At 38.5% G+C, this 23201-nt stretch overlaps 1 protein-coding gene across 23 annotated transcripts in view; it reads right to left on the bottom strand.

Moving 5' to 3' along the window:
* GTDC1 (glycosyltransferase like domain containing 1) overlaps window positions 1-23201 on the bottom strand; it is a 496188-nt gene that overhangs the window by 125642 nt on the left and 347345 nt on the right. For 20 of the 23 annotated variants that reach the window (XR_009490748.1, XR_009490749.1, NM_001076035.1 and 17 more), the window contains one exon: window positions 17262-17594. The exons of the other annotated variants lie outside the window; for them this stretch is intronic. Coding sequence is in view for 18 of the 20 variants with exons in the window: in NM_001076035.1 (NP_001069503.1) it covers window positions 17262-17594 (333 nt within the window). In the remaining 2 variants the exon portion in view is untranslated. The remainder of the gene's footprint in view (window positions 1-17261; window positions 17595-23201) is intronic. 23 annotated transcript variants of the gene reach the window in all.

The raw sequence follows: 23201 nt of genomic DNA, 5'->3' as shown, positions 1-23201 counted from the left end.
TGATCTTTGCAGGCAGTACACACCTGTCTTCCTTTCTAGTCTCTGGGCTTTTAAAAACAGCAGAGGACTATGCCTTTCTTCTTTGGATTCCTGGTAGCAACCTATCACATAGCCCTTTGGTATCTGTTTCAGATAATATTAAGATGATAGATATTTTGCTGAAGACACCTGAAAAAGTGGCCAGCATTAGGTTTATGAATAATGAGGAGATTTTAAATGTCCAGCCTACACTTCATTCCAATGAAAGTGAAAAAACAAGAGTTGACCCTATCTGGTTTACTACAATGACTGGCTTTATAAGAAGTTCAATAAAAATTTTTCAAAACTTTTTATTTTATATTGGAATCGAGTTGGTTAGTGATGTTGTGATGGTTTCAGGTGAACAGCAAAGGGACTCAGTCACATACGTACGTGGATCCATTCTTGCCCAACACCCCTCCTATCTAGGCTGCCACATAACATTGAGCAGAGTTCCCTGAGCTATACAGTAGGTCCTTGTTGGTTATCCATTTTAAATATAACAGTGTGTACATGTTGATCTTGAATGAATCTAAGCAGGAAGAGTTAGTAAGTGTTATCCTTAAAAGTTATTTGCTTGTTTCTTAAAAAGTCAAATGTAAACTTATCAGACAACTCAGCAATTCCATCCCTAGGTATCTACCTAAGCAAAATGAAAACATGTGTCTGGGCAAAGACATTATGAAAATGTTCAGAGGAGTATTATTCACAATCATTAAAAAATCAGAAGCAGTCCAAACATCTATCAAATGACAAATGAATAATCGTAATGTGTTATATTCATGCAAAGGAATATTATTCAGCTTCAGAAAGGAACAGACCACTGCTATCTGCTACAACATGGACAAAGCTCAGGAGCTCTGATCTGAGTGAAAGAAACCAGATGCTAAAGATCACATAGTGTATGATTCCATTTACATGAAATGTCCAGAAAAGGCAAACCTGTAGAGAGAGTAAGCACATTAGTGTTTTCCTGAGGTGAGGATGAAAACAGGGATAGACTGCAAAGAGGAATGAAGATTCTTACTGGGGAGATAAAAATGTTCTAAAATTGCATTGTAGTGATGGTTAGAGAACTCTGTAAATTGATTAAAAGTCATTAAGTTGTATTATATAAAACAGATGGAATTTGTGATATATAAATCTCATTAAAGTCGTCTTTTTAGAAAAATTGTGTTTAAAAATGTGACATATAAATGTAGAAAGTGCTTTTTAGCAAATCATACCTTTAAAACTATTTAAGTCCTGCTCAAATAGCACTGCTATTCTATAGTGAAGGCTTGGGGCAGCCATCTTGTAAAAAACGGAAATAATTTGTGATATTGACAATGTGGGTGCTTGATGTAAGAGCCTCAAAAAACATTTTTCCATCCAGGTTTAGTAATATCCTAACAATCATAAAAATGTGAAGGGACATTTGGTAGCCTTTTATAGACTTCATTTACAAGGCAGATGCTGCTCCTTCCAAGTGTTTGCTCTGTAGCTTAATTCCATTTTTTCTGTACAGTATGTACTTGTTTTGGGTAGGCTGAAAATGAAGACAAAAAAAGATGACTTTATTTAGCTGTTTCTTTTCTCCTCTTTTTTCAGGGAGTTAAGAAAAAATTGATTTTGACCAGTAAGAGATCGTGGGCAAAAGTGACAGTTTTATGTGAGGGAATGAAATAATTTGTATTGTTTAGTAATAATAATAGCTAATATTTATTAAGTGCTTATTCTCTACCAGGAACTGAGTTTACTTTCATATTATCATCTTCTTTAATCCTCAGAACAATCCTATAATGTACCTAATGTTAGCCCTATCATGTAAAGAAGAAAACTGAAGTTAGAGAGTAGATAATTGTGACATCAGGACTTGTAGAGAGGTTGGACTTTACTATGCTATACCTAGGGGCTTCTCTGGTGGCTCAGTGGTAAAGAATCTGCCTGCAATGCAGGAGACATGAGAGACGTAGGCTATCACTAGGTTACAACTGCTGCCCACAGAATTAGGATAAATTTAATGTTTAAAATCAGAAAACTTAAAATTGAATTTATATGATTTAAAATCCAATCTATTTTTAAATATAGGAATTGAACAGTTTTATTTGTTAGTCACTCAGTCATGTCTGACTCTTTGCGACCCAATGGACTGACTGTAGCCTGCCAAGCTCCTCTGTCCAGAAAAATTGTGGAGTGGGTTGCCAATTCCTTCTCCAGGGGATCTTCTTCCCCTAGTGATCAAACCTGGGTCTCCTGCACTGCAGGCGGATTCTTTACCAACTGAGCCACCAGGGAAGCCCCAGGAATTGAAAACATCCATGCTCATAATGCCCACATTTCTATCTTCAGTCCTGACTGCTCTTCTGAATAAAAGACTTATATTTCTACCTTTCAACTTGAAACTTCCACTTGTGCGTCTGAAAGATACCTCAGGCTTAAAATGTTCTAAAGAAACTTTTTAAACCTTATCCTCCCCATGTGTCCTCTATCTCGGTAAAGAGCACCTATGTTTATCCAAAATCTTTAAAATATATCCTGATTACTTCTTACAACATCCATTCCCATTACTCTAGTCAAACCACAACATTTGTCTAGATTATTGGAACAGCTGTCTGCATTCATTCAGGTAGGGTGATTGCATTAAAAAATGGATTAAAAAATGTATAATAGGGCATGTCAAAATAATAGGCAAGTGGACAGATCAAAAGGGCAGCCCTTTCCATTAGGGGTCAATCCAATGACCCAAGTCAAAAGAGTCACTATCAACCTTAACAAGTGCCTTCCATGTCTGCTTTTCCAAAAAGAAAGAGAATGTGGTGGAATGTTGGGACATTTTTATAGTCCAGGCCTGGAAGTGGTCCACATCACTTCTGCTTATGTTTCCTGGCTAAGACCAGTTACGCAGACACACCAAACTGTGGCGGAAGCTAGGAAATGTGGTCCAACTGTATGCCCTCCATAGGATAAAGACATTTTGGAGAAAAGCTAACCATCTCTTCCATACTGCCTCATTCTAGAACTCTGGCCCTCGGGTCGCAATTCTGAAGCTGGGAAGTTGGGGAAACAATTTCTCCTTTAAAAGAGTTCTTGTTAAAACCAAGAACTGGCCAGAGCAGGTGAAAGAGGCAGTTGTGTAAGGATTGTGTCTAATTTCAGAGTAGAAATATTTGACTGAAGGAAGGAGCCTTGAGAGGTGCCACCTAAAGCAGTAATTTTATACTAAATCAGATGATAAGTGGCAATCTACATGCTACTAACAGAGGTTTACTAGAATGGGATTTTCTAAAGAAGTATGTGTGGGCCCAGTTTCACTTATATAACAGGAAAACACTTTGGAGGAGGAGGAGGCGAAAATACACACTGAATCACAGAGAGATAATCAATTGAAAGAGAGTTGTACTTTTTTTTTTTTTTTATGATGGGGGAAAAATGTCAACAAAAGTTCTAAACTAAGTTTCTAGAAGTCAATCCATTATTTTCACGTTGATAGGGACAGTTTCTAGTATATGAATAGAGGAAGAGAACCAAAGTGATTTTGATTTTGATGTTGAAGGGACAGAGTATTTTAGGGGATATTGATGCTAAGAGCACTTTTTTGCTTTGTCTACATCCCACAGAGAAAGTTATCAGAAGTCAAAGAACTGACAAAATGTGATTTCAGTGGAGGCAACACAGCAATAAAGACAAAATAGGATTCTGGGCAATAAATCTTTTTCTACTCTGTAAATACCCCTCTTTCAATATAAAGGCTCTTTAAGGAAATAAGACAACAAAGCTTTCAGAAGGGGCTTGATACATTATTTATGAATTTATCAAGTGAAAAAAACACCCACTCAGACATTTTAATAAAAACTTTCAACTAATGTATCTAATTTTATTGGTATTAAAAAAAAGCCAATTATGAACTAGAAAGTTACTGTTTGTTAAACTGCTATACAGCTTTCTGCAAATAGAGTATTTACAAACCACTTGGAATCACTTTCCCAAAGTTTCAGTTTCTGAAGGTCAAATAACTATGTAACTGCTTAATAAAGAAGCAAAGAAGTACCTCTAAATATCTCCCAGCTCTGATGGGCTTATATGCTGCTCCTTAGGTGAGGTATTAGCAAAGCTTATTTATTTTCATTTCCAAGGCTTTTATTTGCTCATTCCCTTGTGGTAAAGCTGATTTCCATGATGATTCCCTTCTTAATTTTAATACCCTTTTTACTCATCATATAGACATAAGAATTTTCCATAAAATAATGAAATCCTTGCAAAGGAAATGAAGACAAGTCAGAGAATAAAGTAAACTAGCTCCTTTTTTTTTTTTTTTCAATTAATTGATCCACTGTCATGTGCATATAAGATTTTTTTTAAACCCAGGAAAATAAGGTTAATTAACATAAAAAAGCCTCACTCCTCTAGATGCTGAATTTTGTATTTTACCCATGCTGCCTTAAGTGCCTTGATTTCCCAGTAATGACCTAGTTCTCCTAATGAGGAACATTAACCCCTGGCTGTAGCTGTCCAGGACTTAATTGTCAACTGCAGCTGAAATAGGAGAGTTTGCCGATCAGCAGGTATGCGGTATATTAACTCATGTCATTTCAACCCCTAATAAATAAATCTGTTGCTAAGGCAACAGGAAGATCAGCTCTATCAGTATTCTCCCCTCCCAGTAACCAGCTCCCCCCACCTTCCTCTTTTGGAGGAAACTGCCTTTCACACCAAGCTTAGGAAAAAAAGAAGGAAATTAACTACATGTAACCATAATTAGAAGTAACATCATTTCTCATCTTAGAAACATATCTAAATTAATAAAAGAGGACAGCAAAGAGAGAAATGCTTTTGACTAAGATCACGATAAATTATTTCCTTCAACAGGAGATAGGCACTCTGAGGTACACATCTGAGCAAGAACAAATCTCAAACATTTCGTCTCTTTGTGTTTCTGAAATTTCTCCTTCTTTTGTTTAACCAACAAACGATGCTAGCCTGAATACTGCTGAAATAGCTAATTAGTTGCATAGCCAATAAAGATGATACAAGGGGAAAAAAACCTTACATAATTTATAATAGTTATTGCTATTCTACCTTGGAATTCTTTGCTGTGATTGAGTTTAAAAAAAAAAGAAATAAAAATCTGGTCACCGAACCTTAGTCTGAGTAATCTAAAGCTATTGAATCTCATTCACTTGAGATTGTAAACAGAAATTTAGAAAGTAATTTCAATGGATTACATTTACATGATTTACACATCTGAATTATGGCAGAGGGATAGGTGAAAAAATAATTTATAAGGCTCTCTCCTTCCAGATTTATTTTTTTATAATAAGTAAGAAATTACTTTGGTTGTGGCCACTTTGAAACTTTCTTCCAAAAACCCATCAGTTCACTTTTGTATACTACTCTTCTGTTAAAATTTAACAAAATTCTGAATCACATTTACAACTCCTATAAAGGCATTTCATTAAAAAACCTAAACCAAAACCAAATGAAAGCATGCTTTGTAAAAGTAATGCTGATCTCATGGCCATCTCCACCTGTCACTCAGTTCATCTAATTCCTCTTTCTTGCCAGGATGAGACACTTGTCCTCAACTGGACAAACTGAGCAAGTAAGAGTCAATCATCAAACAGTTACTTTCTAATTCATCACCATCAACATTGAGTAACATCAACTAAGTCTCCTACATGCCAGGTATTCTGGCTAGATGCCATCGAAAAGGTCTCCCCAAACAAACAAACAAGCAAAAAGTTTATGTTTCTGTCCTGGAGGACCTTAGGATCTAAAATGACATCATTTACAATGTGAAATGAGTTGGGCTAGGAGATAGTGTGAAAAGTGCAAAGCTCTGTTACACACTTAAGTGGTGCAGTGGATTGCACAGTGCCTTTGCTGCATGGAAATTCACAATCAGGGGAACTTAAATCAAGGCAAATGTCCATAGAAGGCAGAGGATTTCAGGGCATCTCTAAAGAGCAACACAAAAGATATTACTCCAGAATGGGGGAGAAACAGAATGGGGGCTGAATAAAAAGAAGCCATGTCAATTTGGAGAAAGGAAAGGAAAAATATATTTAATTTAATGTAAGAAATAAATAAACACACACAGTCATACATAAGAAACAACTATGTGTAACAAAGAAATAATCTACCTACCTACCTACCCATCCATTCACCCACTCATCCATCCATATATCTGTATCATCCAGCTATCTACTTCATAATTCACTCACTCCTGACCCGTGGTGCTAAGTAAATAAGTTTGGTATAAGAATTTCATCAAAAAGGTTGTGATAGAGGGAAGCAAAGGCAGATATGAGCCTTGAGCAGGTGAAGATGACTGTTATAAACATATAACAATCAAATTGCAACTTGTGCAGCAATTAGTATGTTTAAGAAATGAGTCAAGTTTAAAGAATTTTTTAACCTTGTTAGGCAGGAAACGGTAACCAGAGCTTAAGTTTATGATATTCTAGAGATAACACCACCTAGACAGTAATGACTATAAGTGGAACTTCTTTATGCTGACATAGTGTGTAAGGTCAGGAAGCAACAGTTAGAACCAGACATGGAACAACAGACTGGTTCCAAACTGGAGAAGGAGTACATCAAGGCTGTTTATTGTCACCCTGCTTATTTAACTTATATGCAGAGTACATCATGAGAAACACTGGGCTGGAAGAAGCACAAGATGGAATCAAGACTGCCGGGAGAAATATCAATCACCTCAGATATGCAGATGACACCATCCTTATGGCAGAAAGTGAAGAAGAACTAAAGAGCCTCTTGATTAAAGTGAAAGTGGAGAGTGAAAAAGTTGGCTTAAAGCTCAACATTCACAAAACGAAGATCATGGCATCTGGTCCCATCCCTTCATGGCAAATAGATGGGGAAACAGTGGAAAGAGTATCAGACTTTATTTTTGGGGGCTCCAAAATCACTGCAGATGGTGACTGCAGCCATGAAATTAAAAGACGCTTACTCCTTGGAAGGAAAGTTATGACCAATCTAGACAGCATATTAAAAGGCAGAGACGTTACTTTGTTAACAAAGGTCCATCTAGTTAAGGCTATGGTTTTTCCAGTGGTCATGTATGGATGCGAGAGTTGGACTGTGAAGAAAGCTGAGCACCGAAGAATTGGTGCTTTTGAACTGTGGTGTTGGAAAACTCTTGAGAATCCCTTGGACTGCAAGGAGATCCAACCAGTCCATCCTAAAGGAGACCAGTCCTGGGTGTTCACTGGAAGGACTGATGGTGAAGCTGAAACTCCAATACTTTGGCCACCTGATGCGAAGAGCTGACTCATTTGAAAAGACCCTGATGCTGGAAAAGATTGAGGGCAGGAGGAGAAGGGGACGACAGAGGAGGAGATGGTTGGATGGCATCACTGACTCAATGGATATGGGTTTGGGTGGACTCCAGGAGTTGGTGATGGACAGGGAGGCCTGCCGTGCTGTGGTTCATGGGGTCGCAAAGAGTCGTACACGACTAAGCGACTGAACTGAACTGAACTGTGTGTGTAAGAAAGTTAAAAACAGCCCAAGAGGCAATGAGAAACTAAATGTTGAATCTGTAATCATTTTCATATGCCCAATTTGAAATTTACTTAGAAAGGGATCTATGAATAGAGTTTTGGAAATTATAAATGAGGATTTTGTAAGGCTATTTTTTTGACCATGAATTTCCCAGTATTTATTCGCCTACTAATTAAGAATCCTGGACTAGGCTCCCAGAGATACATCTGATAGTACTGTTAGGAGACAAAACTATTTGGTGTTGTAATACATAATCATTTAAGCCAGGTATTTCATTACAACTTTTTAAAGATTCTAGCAAAATTCTCTAGGGAGATTTTTTTTTCTAAAATACCAGAGTTCACTTGAAATTCTTTAAAGACAAAAACAGTCAACAAGATAAACACTTCTAGGCAAAGACATAATAACTTAAGAAAACTTGTCACTGAATTGGGAATAACTATAATCATCTAGAAAGATCTTTTATTATTCACATGAGCTTTGGTTGTCCAGCTGACGGATAAATACAGATCTGGTTAGAAAATCCCATTCAAAGGGCAGATAAACAATCCCATTCAAAGGGCAGATACCCATCATTCCTAGTCGATCTTAAACTAGTTTACTTACAATAATTAGCTATAAGGCTGATATTCCTTATGTTAAGGATATTTAACTGAGAAGATTCCCTGGAGTAGAAAGTGGCAACTCACTCCAGTATTCTTGCCTGGAAAATTCCATGGACAGAGGAGCCTGGCAGGCTACAGTCCATGGGGTCACAGAGTTGGGCATGACTGAGCACACACACACACAACAGAGAACTAACTCAGTTATTTCAGTGCTCCTGGAAAGCATGTATGGAATCATCTTTTTAGAGATTAAGACAAGGAAGATGGATTCTCACAGGTCTGAGAAAGCTTGGTAGAGTGTGCAGAAAGGCAGATGGCCAGACCATGTGACCATCTTTTCCAGAACTATAATTCTGTGAGGATCATTTCTCCCTTAGAAAAACAGATTTCAACGTAACACGGAAATAGCACAAAGAACACCGGTATCCAAAAGTCGGTATTTTGTCTCTCTGTTCACATTCTGCTGTAGCACCTGAAGATGCTCCATCAAAAGCATTCTATTCTACATATTCTAATGACCTGTAAAACCTGAAAGATTTAAAGCAATCTACTTACCAGACTTTTCTCAAGCTATCTGAGCAACAAGAAAACCAGGATAATTTACCTTGGGCTGGAAAACATAACATCTGATCATCCAATACAAATCCTTGAGAAGATGGTCATTAATTTTGTTTGTAATACTGTATTTTTAAACCTCAGAGAATCAAATCATGAAAAAAGTAATTTATTTTACTCTCAAGTAATAAAGCATCATTTTCCATTTTATATCAATCATCTGTCTTCAGTTAGAAATCTCCCAAATTACTAAAAATGTAGTATTGTCAAATTCTTTCAATGTTATAGCACATGATTTACCTAAGTATGCTTCCAACCTGCTTTTATTTCTTAATGACTGGGCCTTTTCCTTTCCAAATTTACATCCTTAACCAATATCAACATTGCATAAATTTGTTTTATCATTACTTTATGGAAAATATGGCAAATATCATATGGCTCATAAAAATCATTTTGCTTTAAATAAAAAGCTCAGACAATTTCCCCACTTTCCAGGTGACGAGGTCATGGTGGAACTTACAACGATTGCTACTCTAACAATTTCAAACTCCTCACCTGCCATCACAGGCCACTTCTACCTCACCTTCCTCAACTAGAACATACCCAGTTATGAACCACTCACGGAGGCTTCAGGATCAAAACAGAATTTCTTATATCCAAGGACTCTCTCATGGCTTCCTAATTCTTGAGCCCACATTGAGAAATATTCGGTTTGAGAAAATTTTCTTCTATATCATCAACACTTGTTTGCTATCAACTGCTAAACCTGGATGTTAATATTAATATATTAACATTTAGGGCAAGAAAAAAGTGAGGCAATTCCAATGACTGATACCAGACATACATCACTATCAATTCCATTTGACAGTGGTTCTCAAAGGGTAGTCTGTGAATTCTTGGGGGTATTCAAGACCCTTTAATGGAGTCTGCAAAGTCAAGCTATTTTCATAATGATACTAAGACGTAATTTGCCTTTTTCACTGTCTCAACATTGCTTTGATACTAAAAAACTGACAGGTAAAACAGTTGATGCCTTAGGGCAATGGCAATCAGTCAGTGTATTCTCTCTTTTTTTTAATATTTATTTGGCTGTGTTGGGTCTTAGATGTGGCACGTGGGCTTCTCTATTCGTGGCACGTGGGCTCAGGAGCTGCCGCGTTTGGGCTTAGATACCCCCTCACATGTGGGATCTTAGTTCCTCAACCAGGGATTGAATCCACGTCCCTTGCACTGGAAGGAGTGTTCTTAACCACTGGAGCACCAGTATAGTCCCCCAGTCACTGTATTTTTTTTGTTTCTTAGTCTATGAATGTTGAGTTGTTAAAAATTTATTTTTAATCGAAGGACAATTACTTTACAATATTGTATTGGTTTCCCAGTCAATGTATTTTTAACCAACTGCGTTTGCAGTAAAAGAGAGCAAAACATCAGTTTCACTCAAAAACACGCTTAAAAAGGCATTAAAATTACTAATTTAATTAAATTTCATCTTTTCAAGATACTTCTTTTAATATTCTGTGTGATAAAATTGGAAATACCCATAAAGCACCTTTGTATACCAAGGTTCGGTTCAGTTCAGTTCAGTTCAGTTGCTCAGTCGTGTCAGACTCTTTGCGACCCCATGAATTGCAGCATGCCAGGCTTCCCTGTCCATCACCAACTCCCGGAGTTCACTCAAACTCATGTCCATTGAGTTGGTGATGCCATCCAGCCATCTCATCCTCTGTCATCCCCTTTTCCTCCTGCCCCCGATCCCTCCCAGCATCAGGGTCTTTTCTGATGAGTCAACTCTTCGCATGAGGTGGCCAAAGTATTGGAGTTTCAGCTTCACCATCAGTCCTTCCAATGAACACCCAGGACTGATCTCCTTTAGGATGGACTGGTTGGATCTCCTTGCATCGAGGAGACTCCAAGGGACTCTCCAAGAGTTTTCTCCAACCCACAGTTCAAAAGCATCAATTCTTTGGCGCTCAGCTTTCTTCACAGTCCAACTCTCACATCCATACATGACCACTGGAAAAACCATAGCCTTGACTAGACGGACCTTTGTTGACAAAGTAATGTCTCTGCTTTTGAATATGCTATCTAGTTTGGTCATAACTTTCCTTCCAAGGAGTAAGTGTCTTTTAATTTCATGGCTGCAGTCACCATCTGCAGTGATTTTGGAGCTCAAGAAAATAAAGTCTGATACTCTTTCCACTGTTTCCCCATCTATTTGCCATGAAGGGATGGGACCAGATGCCATGATCATCGTTTTCTGAATGTTGAGCTGTAAGCCAACTTTTGCACTCTCCACTTTCACTTTCATCAAGAGGCTTTTGAGTTCCTCTTCACTTTCTGCCATAAGGGTGGTGTCATCTGCATATCTGAGGTTATTGGTATTTCTCCCGGCAACCTTGATTCCAGCTTGTGCTTCTTCCAGCCCAGTGTTTCTCATGATGTACTCTGCATATAAGTTAAATAAGCAGGGTGACAATATGCAGCCTTGACGTACTCCTTTTCTTATTTGGAACCAGTCTGTTGTTCCATGTCCAGTTCTAACTGTTGCTTCCTGACCTGCATAAAGGTTTCTCAAGAGGAAGGTCAGGTGGTCTGGTATTCCCATCTCTTTCAGAATTGTCCACAGTTTATTGTGATCCACACAGTCAAAGGCTTTGGCATAGTCAATAAAGCAGAAATAGATGTTTTTCTGGAACTCTCCTGCTTTTTCCATGATCCAGCAGATGTTGGCAACTTGATCTCTGGTTCCTTCTGCCTTTTGTAAAACCAGCTTGAACATCTGGAAGTTCATGGTTCATGTATTGCTGAAGTCTGGCTTGGACAACCATATAAAAAAGTGAAAGTATTTATATGATTGAGTTGTGGGCTATAGTAGCTGCTTATGTTTTTTTTTTTAATGAAACGCCAATTTTACTTAATAGAACAATGAATAGACAAACCATGGTTGATCGGACTTGGGTATCTGGAAGACATTTTCTCAAATATGAGCCATATGAACCTGTCACTTCAAGGTAAGCAATTGATAACATTTGTTACAATGATAAATTCAAGTTTTTAATTAAAAAGTAGAATTTTGGGAAAAACTGTACCTACATAGTGAGGTTCACAACTTTCTAAGAATCAAAAATTCTTCTGATACCAGTGACGATATTAACAATGTGATTCTTTGAAATAAGGAATTGTGTCAATACTTGGAAGAGCTGCATAATTCAATGAACCTGCATTTTCCAAGTAACCAGTATAGGATGCTACATGCATGCATGCTAAGTTGCTTCAGTTGTATCCAACTCTTTGAGACCCTATGGACTATAGCTTGCCAGGCTCCTCTGTCCATGGGATTTTCTAGGCAAGAATACTGGATGGGTTGCCATACCCTTCTCCAGGGGATCTTTCCAACCCAGGGATCAAACCTGCGTATCTTATGTCTCTTGCATTGGCAGGCAGGCTCTTTACCACTAGTGCCACCTGGGAAGCCCCACAGAATGCTATAAAATCTACTTAAACAGCAAGTAACAGAGCATGATGGAGAAGGCGATGGCACCCCACTCCAGTACTCTTGCCTGGAAAATCCCGTGGATGGAGGAGCCTGGTAGGCTGCAGTCCATGGGGTCTCGAAGAGTCGGACACGACTGAGCAACTTCACTTTCACTTTTCACTTTCATGCATTGGAGAAGGAAATGGCAACCCACTCCAGTGTTCTTGCCTGGAGAATCCCAGGGACGGGGGAGCCTGGTGGGCTGCCGTCTATGGGGTCTCACAGAGTCAGACACGACTGAAGTGACTTAGCAGCAGCAGCAGCAACAGAGCATGAAGAGTCACTAGTTTTAGACTAACCTCTAAGAGTCTCCTACTTGTCAAGTTCAGGTGTAGTGGCAGAAAAAGAATATCTACAATAATCTGAATAGGTCATTAAAACACTCTATCCTTTGCCAACTCTCTTTGTGAGGCAGAATTTTCTTCATAAACCTCCACCAAAACAACATATTGCAGCAGATCAAATACGTAAGGAAATATAAAGAATTTAACTTTTTTCTATTTGGACAGATGTTACAAATTTACAAAAATGTTAAATAATCTCACTCTTTTCACTGTTTTTTTATTATTTTGTAAAATATAGTTACTTTCCTAAAAATACATTATTTATGTTAACATGTATTTGGCTCTTTATTGTTACTTTTAAATGACACAATGTCAATTTTAAAACTTTCCTCCCAGTTTAAATTTCTAATTTAGTAACTATTGATTGGTCTAAGCTCAACAAACAAAAATCTTTGGCGTTCTAATAATTTTTTAAAGAAGATTTATTTATTTATTTTTTGGCTGCTCTGGGTCTTCACTGCTGCATTTGGGGTTTCCCTAGTTGTGGTGAGCAGGGGCTACTCTTTGCTGCGGCATGTGGGCTTCTCACTGTGGTGGATTCTTTCGCTGCAGAGCACAGGCTCTAGGTGTGGGCTTCAGCAGTTGTGACTCACAGGCTCTAGAGTGTTGGTTCAGTAGTTGTGATTCACAGGTGTAGTTGCTTCATGGCACGTGGGCTCTTTCTGGACCAGGGATCGAACTCGTGTCCCTTGCACTGCAAGGTGGAATCTTAACCACTGGACCATCAAGGAAGCCTGGGGTCCCAATAATTTTTAAGAATGTGAAGGGGACTTCTGATCAGAGAGTTTGAGAACCACAATCTCAGGAGTGCTATCCTTCAATGTCTTGTAAACTTGTTTTTTCTGTTCCTCCAGCGGTGTGTCTTTTGTGCCCATTGTAATAAAAAGAATATTTACATAAATGTTGGAACCTGGTACAATATTATAATATTTGTATAATATACGGAAAGAAAACACTTAAAAAAAAGACTTTTGCCAATGCAGTCTATTTTTTACAGGTCTTTCTCTATAAGTCATTTCTATTAACTGTGCCTTGCTATAGATGTTTATAACAAAACATTAAAGACTGGGTAGAAAGGAGAAAACAAATTACTCTGCAGAGAACCCAGCAACTCTGCTAAAATACTGTCAGTTATTTATCTACTGTCAGCAGAGGTTGCACACTATAATCCTTGACAAGCTCAGATTCAGAAAGAATGAAGAGAGGGGGCAAGCATTGCATTTAAGGGCCTGTTCTCATGCACAGACATTTTAACACAGATTTAAAGCCAGAATGTATCTTTGAGAAAATGTCACTTTTGATTTTGATACATATCCTAGCAAGCCGACTCTACATTTGGTTGACTTAGTATGAGATATGTTAGAGGCTAACACTATATTTTAGACCATTCATGATCCCGGCGTTGAACTAACACAATGAGGTCAGCATCCCTTCGTGTTGAGAGTTGGCTACTGCAACTGCATGATTTCATGGGCATATTTTTTATGATAAGGATAGGGTGTTATTTTTGTTTTGTCAGGCAAAGTAATGACAGGCTTTAAGAATTTTGTTGCTCTCTCCAGCATCTATTTCTCCTTTATGTTTACAGGGGAGGCAATCATCAATGCGTTCTCTTATTCCAAAACACCTTCTCTCTGGAAAACATGTGTGGCTAAGGCAAAAACGCAACACACTGGAGAGCATTCTGCAGGATACCTTAAGGAAAACACCCTCCTCAAGCACATAGTTGAAGTAGCTCATGATACTGACAGGAACCTGTAAAGTGCCGGATGGGCAGGCTCAAACGAAGAGAACTGAGCAAGAAACACAACCCTGGTCATTTCTAGTAGAAACAATGGTTGCCTTTAGAATACAGTTCGTATTGACTGGACAATGATACGATTTCTACCCACGTGATAAGAGGTCTAAATAAATGTGTGCTTGTAACTGGGAATGTCTGATGTAGGCTGAACCAGAATTTTAATTTTCTAATTCATATTCACCAATTAAAAATAAACTGTATTTTTATGAGCAAATTTACATAAATCAGATGATAAAGCATCTACCACTAAAGGGTAGGAGTTCAGCTCGCAACATTTGCATATATTCTCCTAAAGAAAATATAGGCGTTTTAGATTCTCATTGAAGAGTCTTGCTGCGTTGGAACTCTAATGGGCTTAGAACAGTAAATTTTGAAGAAACTGATTGCTACCCCTGTAGCTAGTAAATGTCTGCCTAGACCCAGTGGCATTTGAAAAAAGTGTTTTATCATAAAATTATCCCAGCAGAGTCCATTCTGCAAGATAACATCATCATCATCATCATCAGTACTCCATGCAGGACCCAACAGCTCTGGCACAATATTGCCAGTCATTTATCTGTTGTCAGCACAGGTTACACACTGTAATCCTTGACTGCCTCGGAATTAGAATGTCTTTGATGTCCCCACAAGAGTTTTTTGCCCGAAGGCTTTACCAATGCTCGGCGGCTCAGTGTTTATTCCTCGTAATCTTCCTCTCATCTCCAGGCTAGCAGTGACAGATGGTTATGGGCACACAATAGTATTAAGAGTTTGATATTTTTTTTATGCTGTGCTCTCTGTACAACAAATAGCTATCAGACGCGGGCCAGAGAGCTGACATGGCTCGCTTAGGTAATGGCAAACAAACAGCTCGGGTTGATGCTTTCTGTCATTTCCCCTCCTAACCCTGCTTGTTTTCATTGTATACTCTCAAAGGTAAACTATATTAACCTTATAGACGGTTATTAAAAAGATATATCTATATGAGCATAAAGTGCTTTTCTTTTCTCTTTTTCTTACTCTTTTGATTATGAAAGTAATACTGCTGACATATTGAACAAATATCGAATGTCAACATAAATTTTTAGTGTGTGATAATATCCCCCTTCATATAGCTGTGTGTCAGGCGGGAACCCGCGGATGATGCATAGCAGTAAATAACCCAAACAAAATTAGTTCTCTTGTCAGCTTCTACCTTGTATGTCCCCAGGCATCAGTAAAATTGACTGCACGCTAGATTTTCAAAATTAGCCCTAATGTTAGCTATGTGTCTGGCAACCTCCAAGTTTCCAATGTTCTACTATATTACCCGTAAGGATGAATGTGTTACTTTTATATTTTGGCATTTACTCTTGCTGATGCGGCTTTTTTCCCCTGTTCTCCAAATTAAAAATAATTTAGCTTTAACAATAAGAATGCACACAAACATAATACCGCATCTCTTTAAGCAACTACTTTAGGCAATTAAATTAAAGCAAAAATATACAAAGGAAGAGAGGGGATTATTCAATTTAATGTTGTTAATTTTGTTAACACAGCTCTGTCTGATTTTGTACAAAGTATTGGATAATGTGGTTCTCACCCTCCCCCACCCCCAATCAGGATGCTATTTTGCACTAGGAGTCTACCAATTATTTAATTTTGCAGTTGTATGATAACCCAGAACCAAACTTTTTAAACCGATTTTCTCGTAATAAATATTACTTCAGAGACAACCCAAGGTTAGTAGAACCAAAAGAAACGCTTTTCAGGAGGGAGTCCATGAGATCTACTTTACCTTGAAACAGGTTAATCTCATCTAGATTCACTGCAGTTGAAAATAATACAAAAGGACACTGAACAAGGTCACATTCTAAATAAAACATGATTTAAAAATGAATGTTAACACTCCCTTAGAAAGGCTATGCTGGAAGTGTGAGGTTGAACAGACAAATTCAAAACCACATTCCCCATTAACTTTCAATCCCTAAATTTTACGTTCATACATTTAGAGTCAAAGATGAAAAGCCCTTTAGGTACCAGATGCTGCAGATCAACAGGGAGAGCTTCTGGAGTTTTAATGTGCTGGAAGTCAAATCCTTGGCAAAGGCGCTTTGCCCGGCCGGTGTGGTGTGCTTATTACTTCACCTGTAAACAGTTGCTCTCAGAAAATCGGACCTAATGATCAGCCCAGCATCTCTGCAATAAAGAGACCATAATCTGTAGGGGAAGTGAACTCTAATCAGGCCACATGCAGATTAAACTAACTGGGAGGAATAAAAACTAGATTAAAATGTTTATGCCTAATACCAGAAGATTATCAGGACATTTTACCTCTTTAAATCCTAATTTATAGGGGCCAGGGTTAAGTTTATGAGTTTATATTTGGTGCGATTACACACTGCAGTTGATTTTCCTCTGTTTAGAAAAGAGTCTATCGGAAAGCATTTTCCTTAGCACAATGTAGAGGCTTTTGAGAGAAGGAAAACAGTTTTATGTGTACTGACATATTTTATGATAAGTGAAATAAAGGCATCTAGTTGAAACTGGACAAATAAGTAAATAATGGAAATTGGTTTTGTTTTAATGGTAATACTTGGTTAGCAATGTGGAGATATAAAACAGTGTTGTGGTAACAGAATATATAAAAAACATGGAATCCTATTTTTACACTTTGAAACTTCTTGAACGAGGTTTGGTTTCCTAGAAGTACCGAGCTGCTATTGTTGAACAAGTCACTGCAAATCGCTGTACGTGATTCAAATTTAACCTAAGTACACAAGCATGACTATAAGGACACTGAGTGGTGCCACCTTGGCACCCCGTTGAAACGATCTTTTTCTAAAGCTATCAAGGCAACAAACTACTAAGTCAATCATCAGAGTGTATTTCCTACTACCAGTTCAACAATTTACTAAATTGGTATGTCTTACACTTACCACCTGTGAGGCCAGACAATATGTAATGGTCTTTGCTGATCATCAGCTTCAGCCAAAACGTCACACCGATTTTGTTTATGTTCCCCATGATGTGTGCTTGAATCATCTGAGGAGTTGAATGTTTTCAAGTATGACGCCTGTCTTACTGAGCAACCCAGGCTTTCTTGTTGTGCAGCATCACAGGGTCCAGACTTTGAATCAAAACTCTTCAATAAATTCTCAGAACCTCTCAGCTGCTGTTGGAAAGGAAGGGCCGTGGATGGAGCATTGCCACCATTTTCTTTAAGGCTGAGTATCTTCTGTAAATGGGCTGCTTTGTGCTTGGGCATGAATCTATTACAAAAGGAAAATGCAGTATAGTTTTAGTGAAAATACTATTTAAAATTTGTTCTTTACTTTTCTGTAAGGACATGATGATGGTGTATAAAAACTAAGGAAAAAAACTAAAGATATAACAAAAATTCTACAAAGAGTGCAAAAAAGCAGTAGTCATCATGAGAAAGTTCAAAAGTTTGAAATTAGATTAGACTGTCTTTGAACGGTTTCTAAAGAGTTTCTGTGGCTATAAAATCTGCCTTGCACATATCATAAAAAATACCAGTAGAGCAACGGTTTAGCACTCTCTCTTTCCTTGTCTTTCTGGAGTTTTGTGTTTTCCAGTTATGATATGACCCAGTGTTTATTTTCAAGACAAATCTATTCTTTAACCTAAAAAAATGCTTGGAGCTCCTCGATTAACACTGGGCATTTCTGCTCACATGACTCTTCTATACTCCTGGGCGCCTGTACACAATTTTTATTTAATTGACCTTGCTAATATTTCTTGAAGTATATTTTTTTCATCACCACCTCACTCCTTTCTTCCCATAATACTTCACCACGCAGAGTTCAATGCCTGTTACTGATTGGCAGAAGCAACCACATAAAATGAAACCAAGGAATTCACCATGTACTGATGAGTAAACTGGTAGACATGAGAGGGAGACAGGCATGAGAACACTCAACTAACCAGTGGTAGAACACAGTGTATCCAGAATGGACATCCTAACTTAAAACTGAGAACTAGAGATTAATTCTGATTTGGAAATCAGTAAAGGCTTAAAGAGGGTTAGTTGACTGATTCTGAAAGACAGAGAAGGGGAAGTTCTGAACTGAGGGAGCCCTGCGATCAAAGGAAAAGGGTGTGAAAGAGAATGAACCCTTCCAGGATTAAGATGCAAGCCAAAGAGTCTGGGGCCAGCTCCTGGGGTCTAAGGTCTAGAGAGGCCGTCTGGGGCCAGACAACAAAGGTGTCCTTAGGGGCCCTAAGGTCCATCCAGAGACTTGGCGCCTTCCCTGGATGGAAGAGTACATGAAGAAATGGCAAGCACATGCATGTAAGGCCAGGTGAGGACGAAGAACCATAGAATCAAGGAAAGCAACGAGGAACATCTGGAAGAACAGAAAGAAAGCTGAGAGTAACATCACACTACTGAAGTGAATTAAGAGCTCCTAAAGAATGTGTAGAAAAAGAACTAGGAGCTCTTAAAACTGTTAAAAAAAAAAAAAAAAAAAAGAGGGTTTGTGTGTGTAAAACACTACAGAGGTGCTATAGCACCAGAAACAACAGGGAGATTTCGGTTTTGTTATGAAGTAGATCAGGGGTTTCCCAGGTGACTAAGTGGTAAAGAATCTGCCTGCCAATGCAGGAGATGCAGGAGACATAGATTTGATCCCTGGGTTGGAAGGATCCCCTTGAGAAGGAAATGACAACCCACTCCAATATTCTTTCTTGGGAAATGCCATGAACAGAGGAGCCTGGCAGGCTACAGTCCAAAGGGTTGCAAAGAGTCAGATGCAACTAAGTAACTAAACAACAACAACAACAATAAGGGAGTCAATTACTGGTTCCTCCCAGGACAGTTCATGTTGAGGGCATGGCGGGGGAGGCAGAAACTAGATGCTGGTTAGGGAGTGAGCACAAGGCAGAGAGGGGCAGAGAGGAGGAGAGTGGGGAAGGCAAGGTCAAGTTCTCTTTAATGGGGCAGGTGTCCACAGGAGTATTCAATTGGGGGTACTTGCCCAGGGAAGGCGGAGAAGGTAATGGCACCCCACTCCAGTACTCTTGCCTGGAAAATCCCATGGGCAGAGGAGCCTGGTAGGCTGCAGTCCATGGGGTAGCGAAGAGTTGGACACGACTGAGGACTTCACTTTCACTTTACACTTTCACTCATTGGAGAAGGAAATGGCAACCCACTCCAGTCTTCTTGCCTGGAGAATCCCAGGGACGGGGGAGCCTGGTGGGCTGCCGTCTATGGAGTCCCACAGAGTCGGACACGACTGAAGCGAATTAGCAGCAGCAGCAGCAGCAGCCCAGGGAAGGGAGCAGGATCCCAAGGAAACAGAAAAGTCTTACAAGATGGAAGTAGAAAAAGAACATAAGCTGTGATATTGGCAGGCAGCTTGCTGTGGAGGGGAAGGAGGACCTTATTCAAGAGAATGTACTGAACTTTCTTACAAAGTTGAGAGGGAAGAAGAGAAAAACAGTGTTGATAAAAAAGCAGTTTCAGATGGCAAGTGCAGAATCTAATGCATCCCCAGAGAGTTGGATAAGACTATCTATCTCAAGTGAGGTGAGGAGAGGCAGAGTTAGAGCTTAACTGAGCTGAGGGGTCAGAGTGTCACTGTGGAGCGGCGAAGGGCCATCACTGGTTCTGAAAGTGAGGGAGCACGAACACCCAGAACACCCAGTGGGGGTTCTGCTGCGACCTGGAAATCTAGTCTGGCTGTAGTATGCTGTGTTCATCCCAAAAGCTTGTGCTTGTTTCATAAGGTCTTTCGGGAAAAACCGCCTAAATATACATATAATCCACCTACCTGCCCACCACCCATGCACTATCATAAGCAGATGAAGCAGATATTGCATAGAGACAGATAAAACTCAAAGAATGGGGCTAACCTCCTTGGTATGCTCCAATAAAATACTACATTAATTCTTGATTTAAAATGAAAGAGATGGGAAAAGAATCTAATGTGTGCATATATATGCACACACACATATACACACGTATTTAAAACTCAGCCACTTTGCTGTGCACCTGAAAATAACACAGCATTGTAAGTTAACTACATTTTAATTTTTAAAAAGACTTCGGAATAGCTCATTTAGATTATCAGGTTAAGAAAATTTCTTGAATTATAATGAATGTTGTACTAATTTTTTTTCATCTATCTACTGATCTCTAAAAACTCAGTGGTCACAACCTCAGTTTTATTAGGTTTTATAATGCTTTAATGAAAAATTAGAGCATTTATTTTTAAAAAATAGAAAGAAACTTGGGCATATACAAATTAGAGTTTCAGATCTCATAGATCCAAATATCAAAAAGGGGAGTAACCAACTTTCTTACTGAAATAAATTCAAAATACTGAGGAAGATTGTAAGGAACTAAAAATCAATAGGAAAGTTTCCATTGAGCACCACAAAAGGAAAAAAAAATGACTGTGACAATGTCCCCAACTTCTCCTAAACAAATGGTAAGACAAAGAACATAGGTACATATGTGGAAAACAACAATAAAGCAAGTGGAGTAACCTATTTGTTTATGTCAGATAAAGAGCACCAGGCAAGCTTATAAAGGATTTTAAGAGAATTACAAACTTGGTACACAAAGAATTCACAATTTAAAAAAAAATCAATGGGGACTGAAACAACATATCTTCATTTTAGAAAACAGTATCATGACCCATCTTGTTAAAAACATCCATTTACATTGGCCAGCATGTGAACAAAACTGAAAATTAAAAGAGATGGGAGATTGGCTACAGGGTTGTATACAGTGGGAATCGGTAACTGACAAGGAATTTAGCTGTGGGCAAGGTGCTAGGCTTGCTTTTATTCAACATGTTTCCTAAAGGTTCCCAAGGAAGAACAGAATCCCACCTTAACACAGGTTGTGAATGACTAACTTGATAGGTGGTGGGAATAAAGACATGGGAAGATGCGGAATATCAATATGGACAGAAATCCAAAACTCAGCTTATTAACATTATGAAACTGACAAAATAAAAATGAACCTGAATGCAGTAGGACACACTGAAAAGACTATTTGGATTTCCTGGAATTTGACCAGATGAGTCTGTGTGCTGACTGCACCAGCAAATTGATGCTGCTAAGCTATGGAACATGATCTACAGCAAAGGGAGAGACCAAGTCTGTGGGCGCAGAAATACTGTGCAAAAGCTGATTTCATCAGAGGTACCTGATAACTGTATATGTTTGAAAATTAGAGAGTTTTTAGAAGAGCAATAATAATGATTAAGGCAATGGGAGAATTGATTTATGAGGACAGATTAAAGGAGCTAAATATGAATAGCCTGGTTAAGTGACAACTAGAGGGGTACATAATAAGAGTCTCCAAGGAAAAAGCGTAATTATTTATCTGGATACAGCGGGGTATAACTAGGAGTAATGAGATGAAATTAAGAATGGGAAAATTTAAGCTGAATTTCAAGAAAAAGTCCCTGATGGTGTAAATTATTAGCTCATGGAATAAATTCCCTATGGAAATGCTATAGCTGGGGAAACTTCATAATAGAACTGGACAAAATACCAATAAATAATATAAGTAATAATCCAGTACTTGAAACAAGGTGGTTACATGTATGCTTTCCTCGTTGACTATATCTTCTCATATTTTTCTTTAATAATCTATTTAGAGTGATTGTTAGCCAAAGAAGTATTTAGACAATTGTCTAAATCTGAAAGGGAATATGTCCTTTAGGTGAGTGAGGCTAAAACTGCTTTAGTTTTCATATACTCTGCAGCAGTAAGCAGAAATAATTTTTTACTACTTTGTTTTAGCAGAGCTGGTCTTGAAGCAAGCTGGACAAACATATTACTGTTTCTAAAAAAATAAAACAAAACAATCCTCATCTACCATCCCACACAGTCTATTCTGATTCTCTGTGCCATGAAGCTCATATTTTTAGACATGTTTAATATAAACAATTTATTGCCATAATAGAAATCAAAAAACTTTATTTCAGCTTTTCTAAATGTAGCTCTATGGTCAATTACTTCACATCAATACCAAGATCAAATAGGCATAATACTAACAAGCAGTTTGCTTAATAATAGTCACCACACTAATTAACCCATCCAGAATGTTCTTAATCAGATGCTATTTGTAATGTACAGTTTAAGAGAAAGCTGGCAATAAATGGCTCTATGCTAAAAGAGAAAATAATACCTTACTGATGGGGTGATACTGGCTTTTTTATAGAAGTGGACAGAATGTTTGTACTATCCTGGCGGGAACTTAATGAAGTAACTATGCAAATAGGCACATGTCTGAACAGTTCCTTTCTTCTCCCCAGCTCCAACTCTGGTGGAGGTGCTAATGAGAAGAGGAGAGGTACTGAGGTAAGAAGGGAAGAGGAGAAAGGAAAGAAGAAAACCAGGGAGCTGCCTTCTAGAGCATATGCCAGGTTTGCCATTTTATCATCCCCCTGATTTTTCACAAAGTCTTTATTGAATTTTTTACAATATGGTTTTATGTCTTGGCTTTTTTTGGCTGCGAGGCATGTGGGATCTTAGCTCCCCAACTAGGGATCAAACTTGCACCCCATACCTTAGAAAGTGAAGCCATAACTACTGGACCTCCAGGAAAATTCCCCACCCACCTCCAATTTTTCTTAAAGAAACGTTCCGTTCAGTTCAGTTTAGTTGCTCAGTTGTGTCTGACTCTTTGCGACCCCATGGACTGCAGCATGCCAGGCCTCTCTGTCCATCACCAACTTCGGAGTCTACCCAAACCCATGTCCACTGAGTCGGTGATGCCATCCAACCATCTCATCCTCTGTCGTCCCCTTCTCCTCCTGCCTTCAATCTTGCCCAGCATCAGGGTCTTTTCAAATGAGTCAGCTCTTCACATCAGGTGGCCAAAGTATTAAAGTTTG

This window comes from Bos taurus, chromosome 2, assembly GCF_002263795.3.
Source record: "Bos taurus isolate L1 Dominette 01449 registration number 42190680 breed Hereford chromosome 2, ARS-UCD2.0, whole genome shotgun sequence".
NCBI classification, from domain to species: Eukaryota; Metazoa; Chordata; class Mammalia; order Artiodactyla; family Bovidae; genus Bos; species Bos taurus.
Note: the sequence above shows the minus strand (reverse complement) of the source record. Positions and strands in the feature narration are given on the sequence as shown.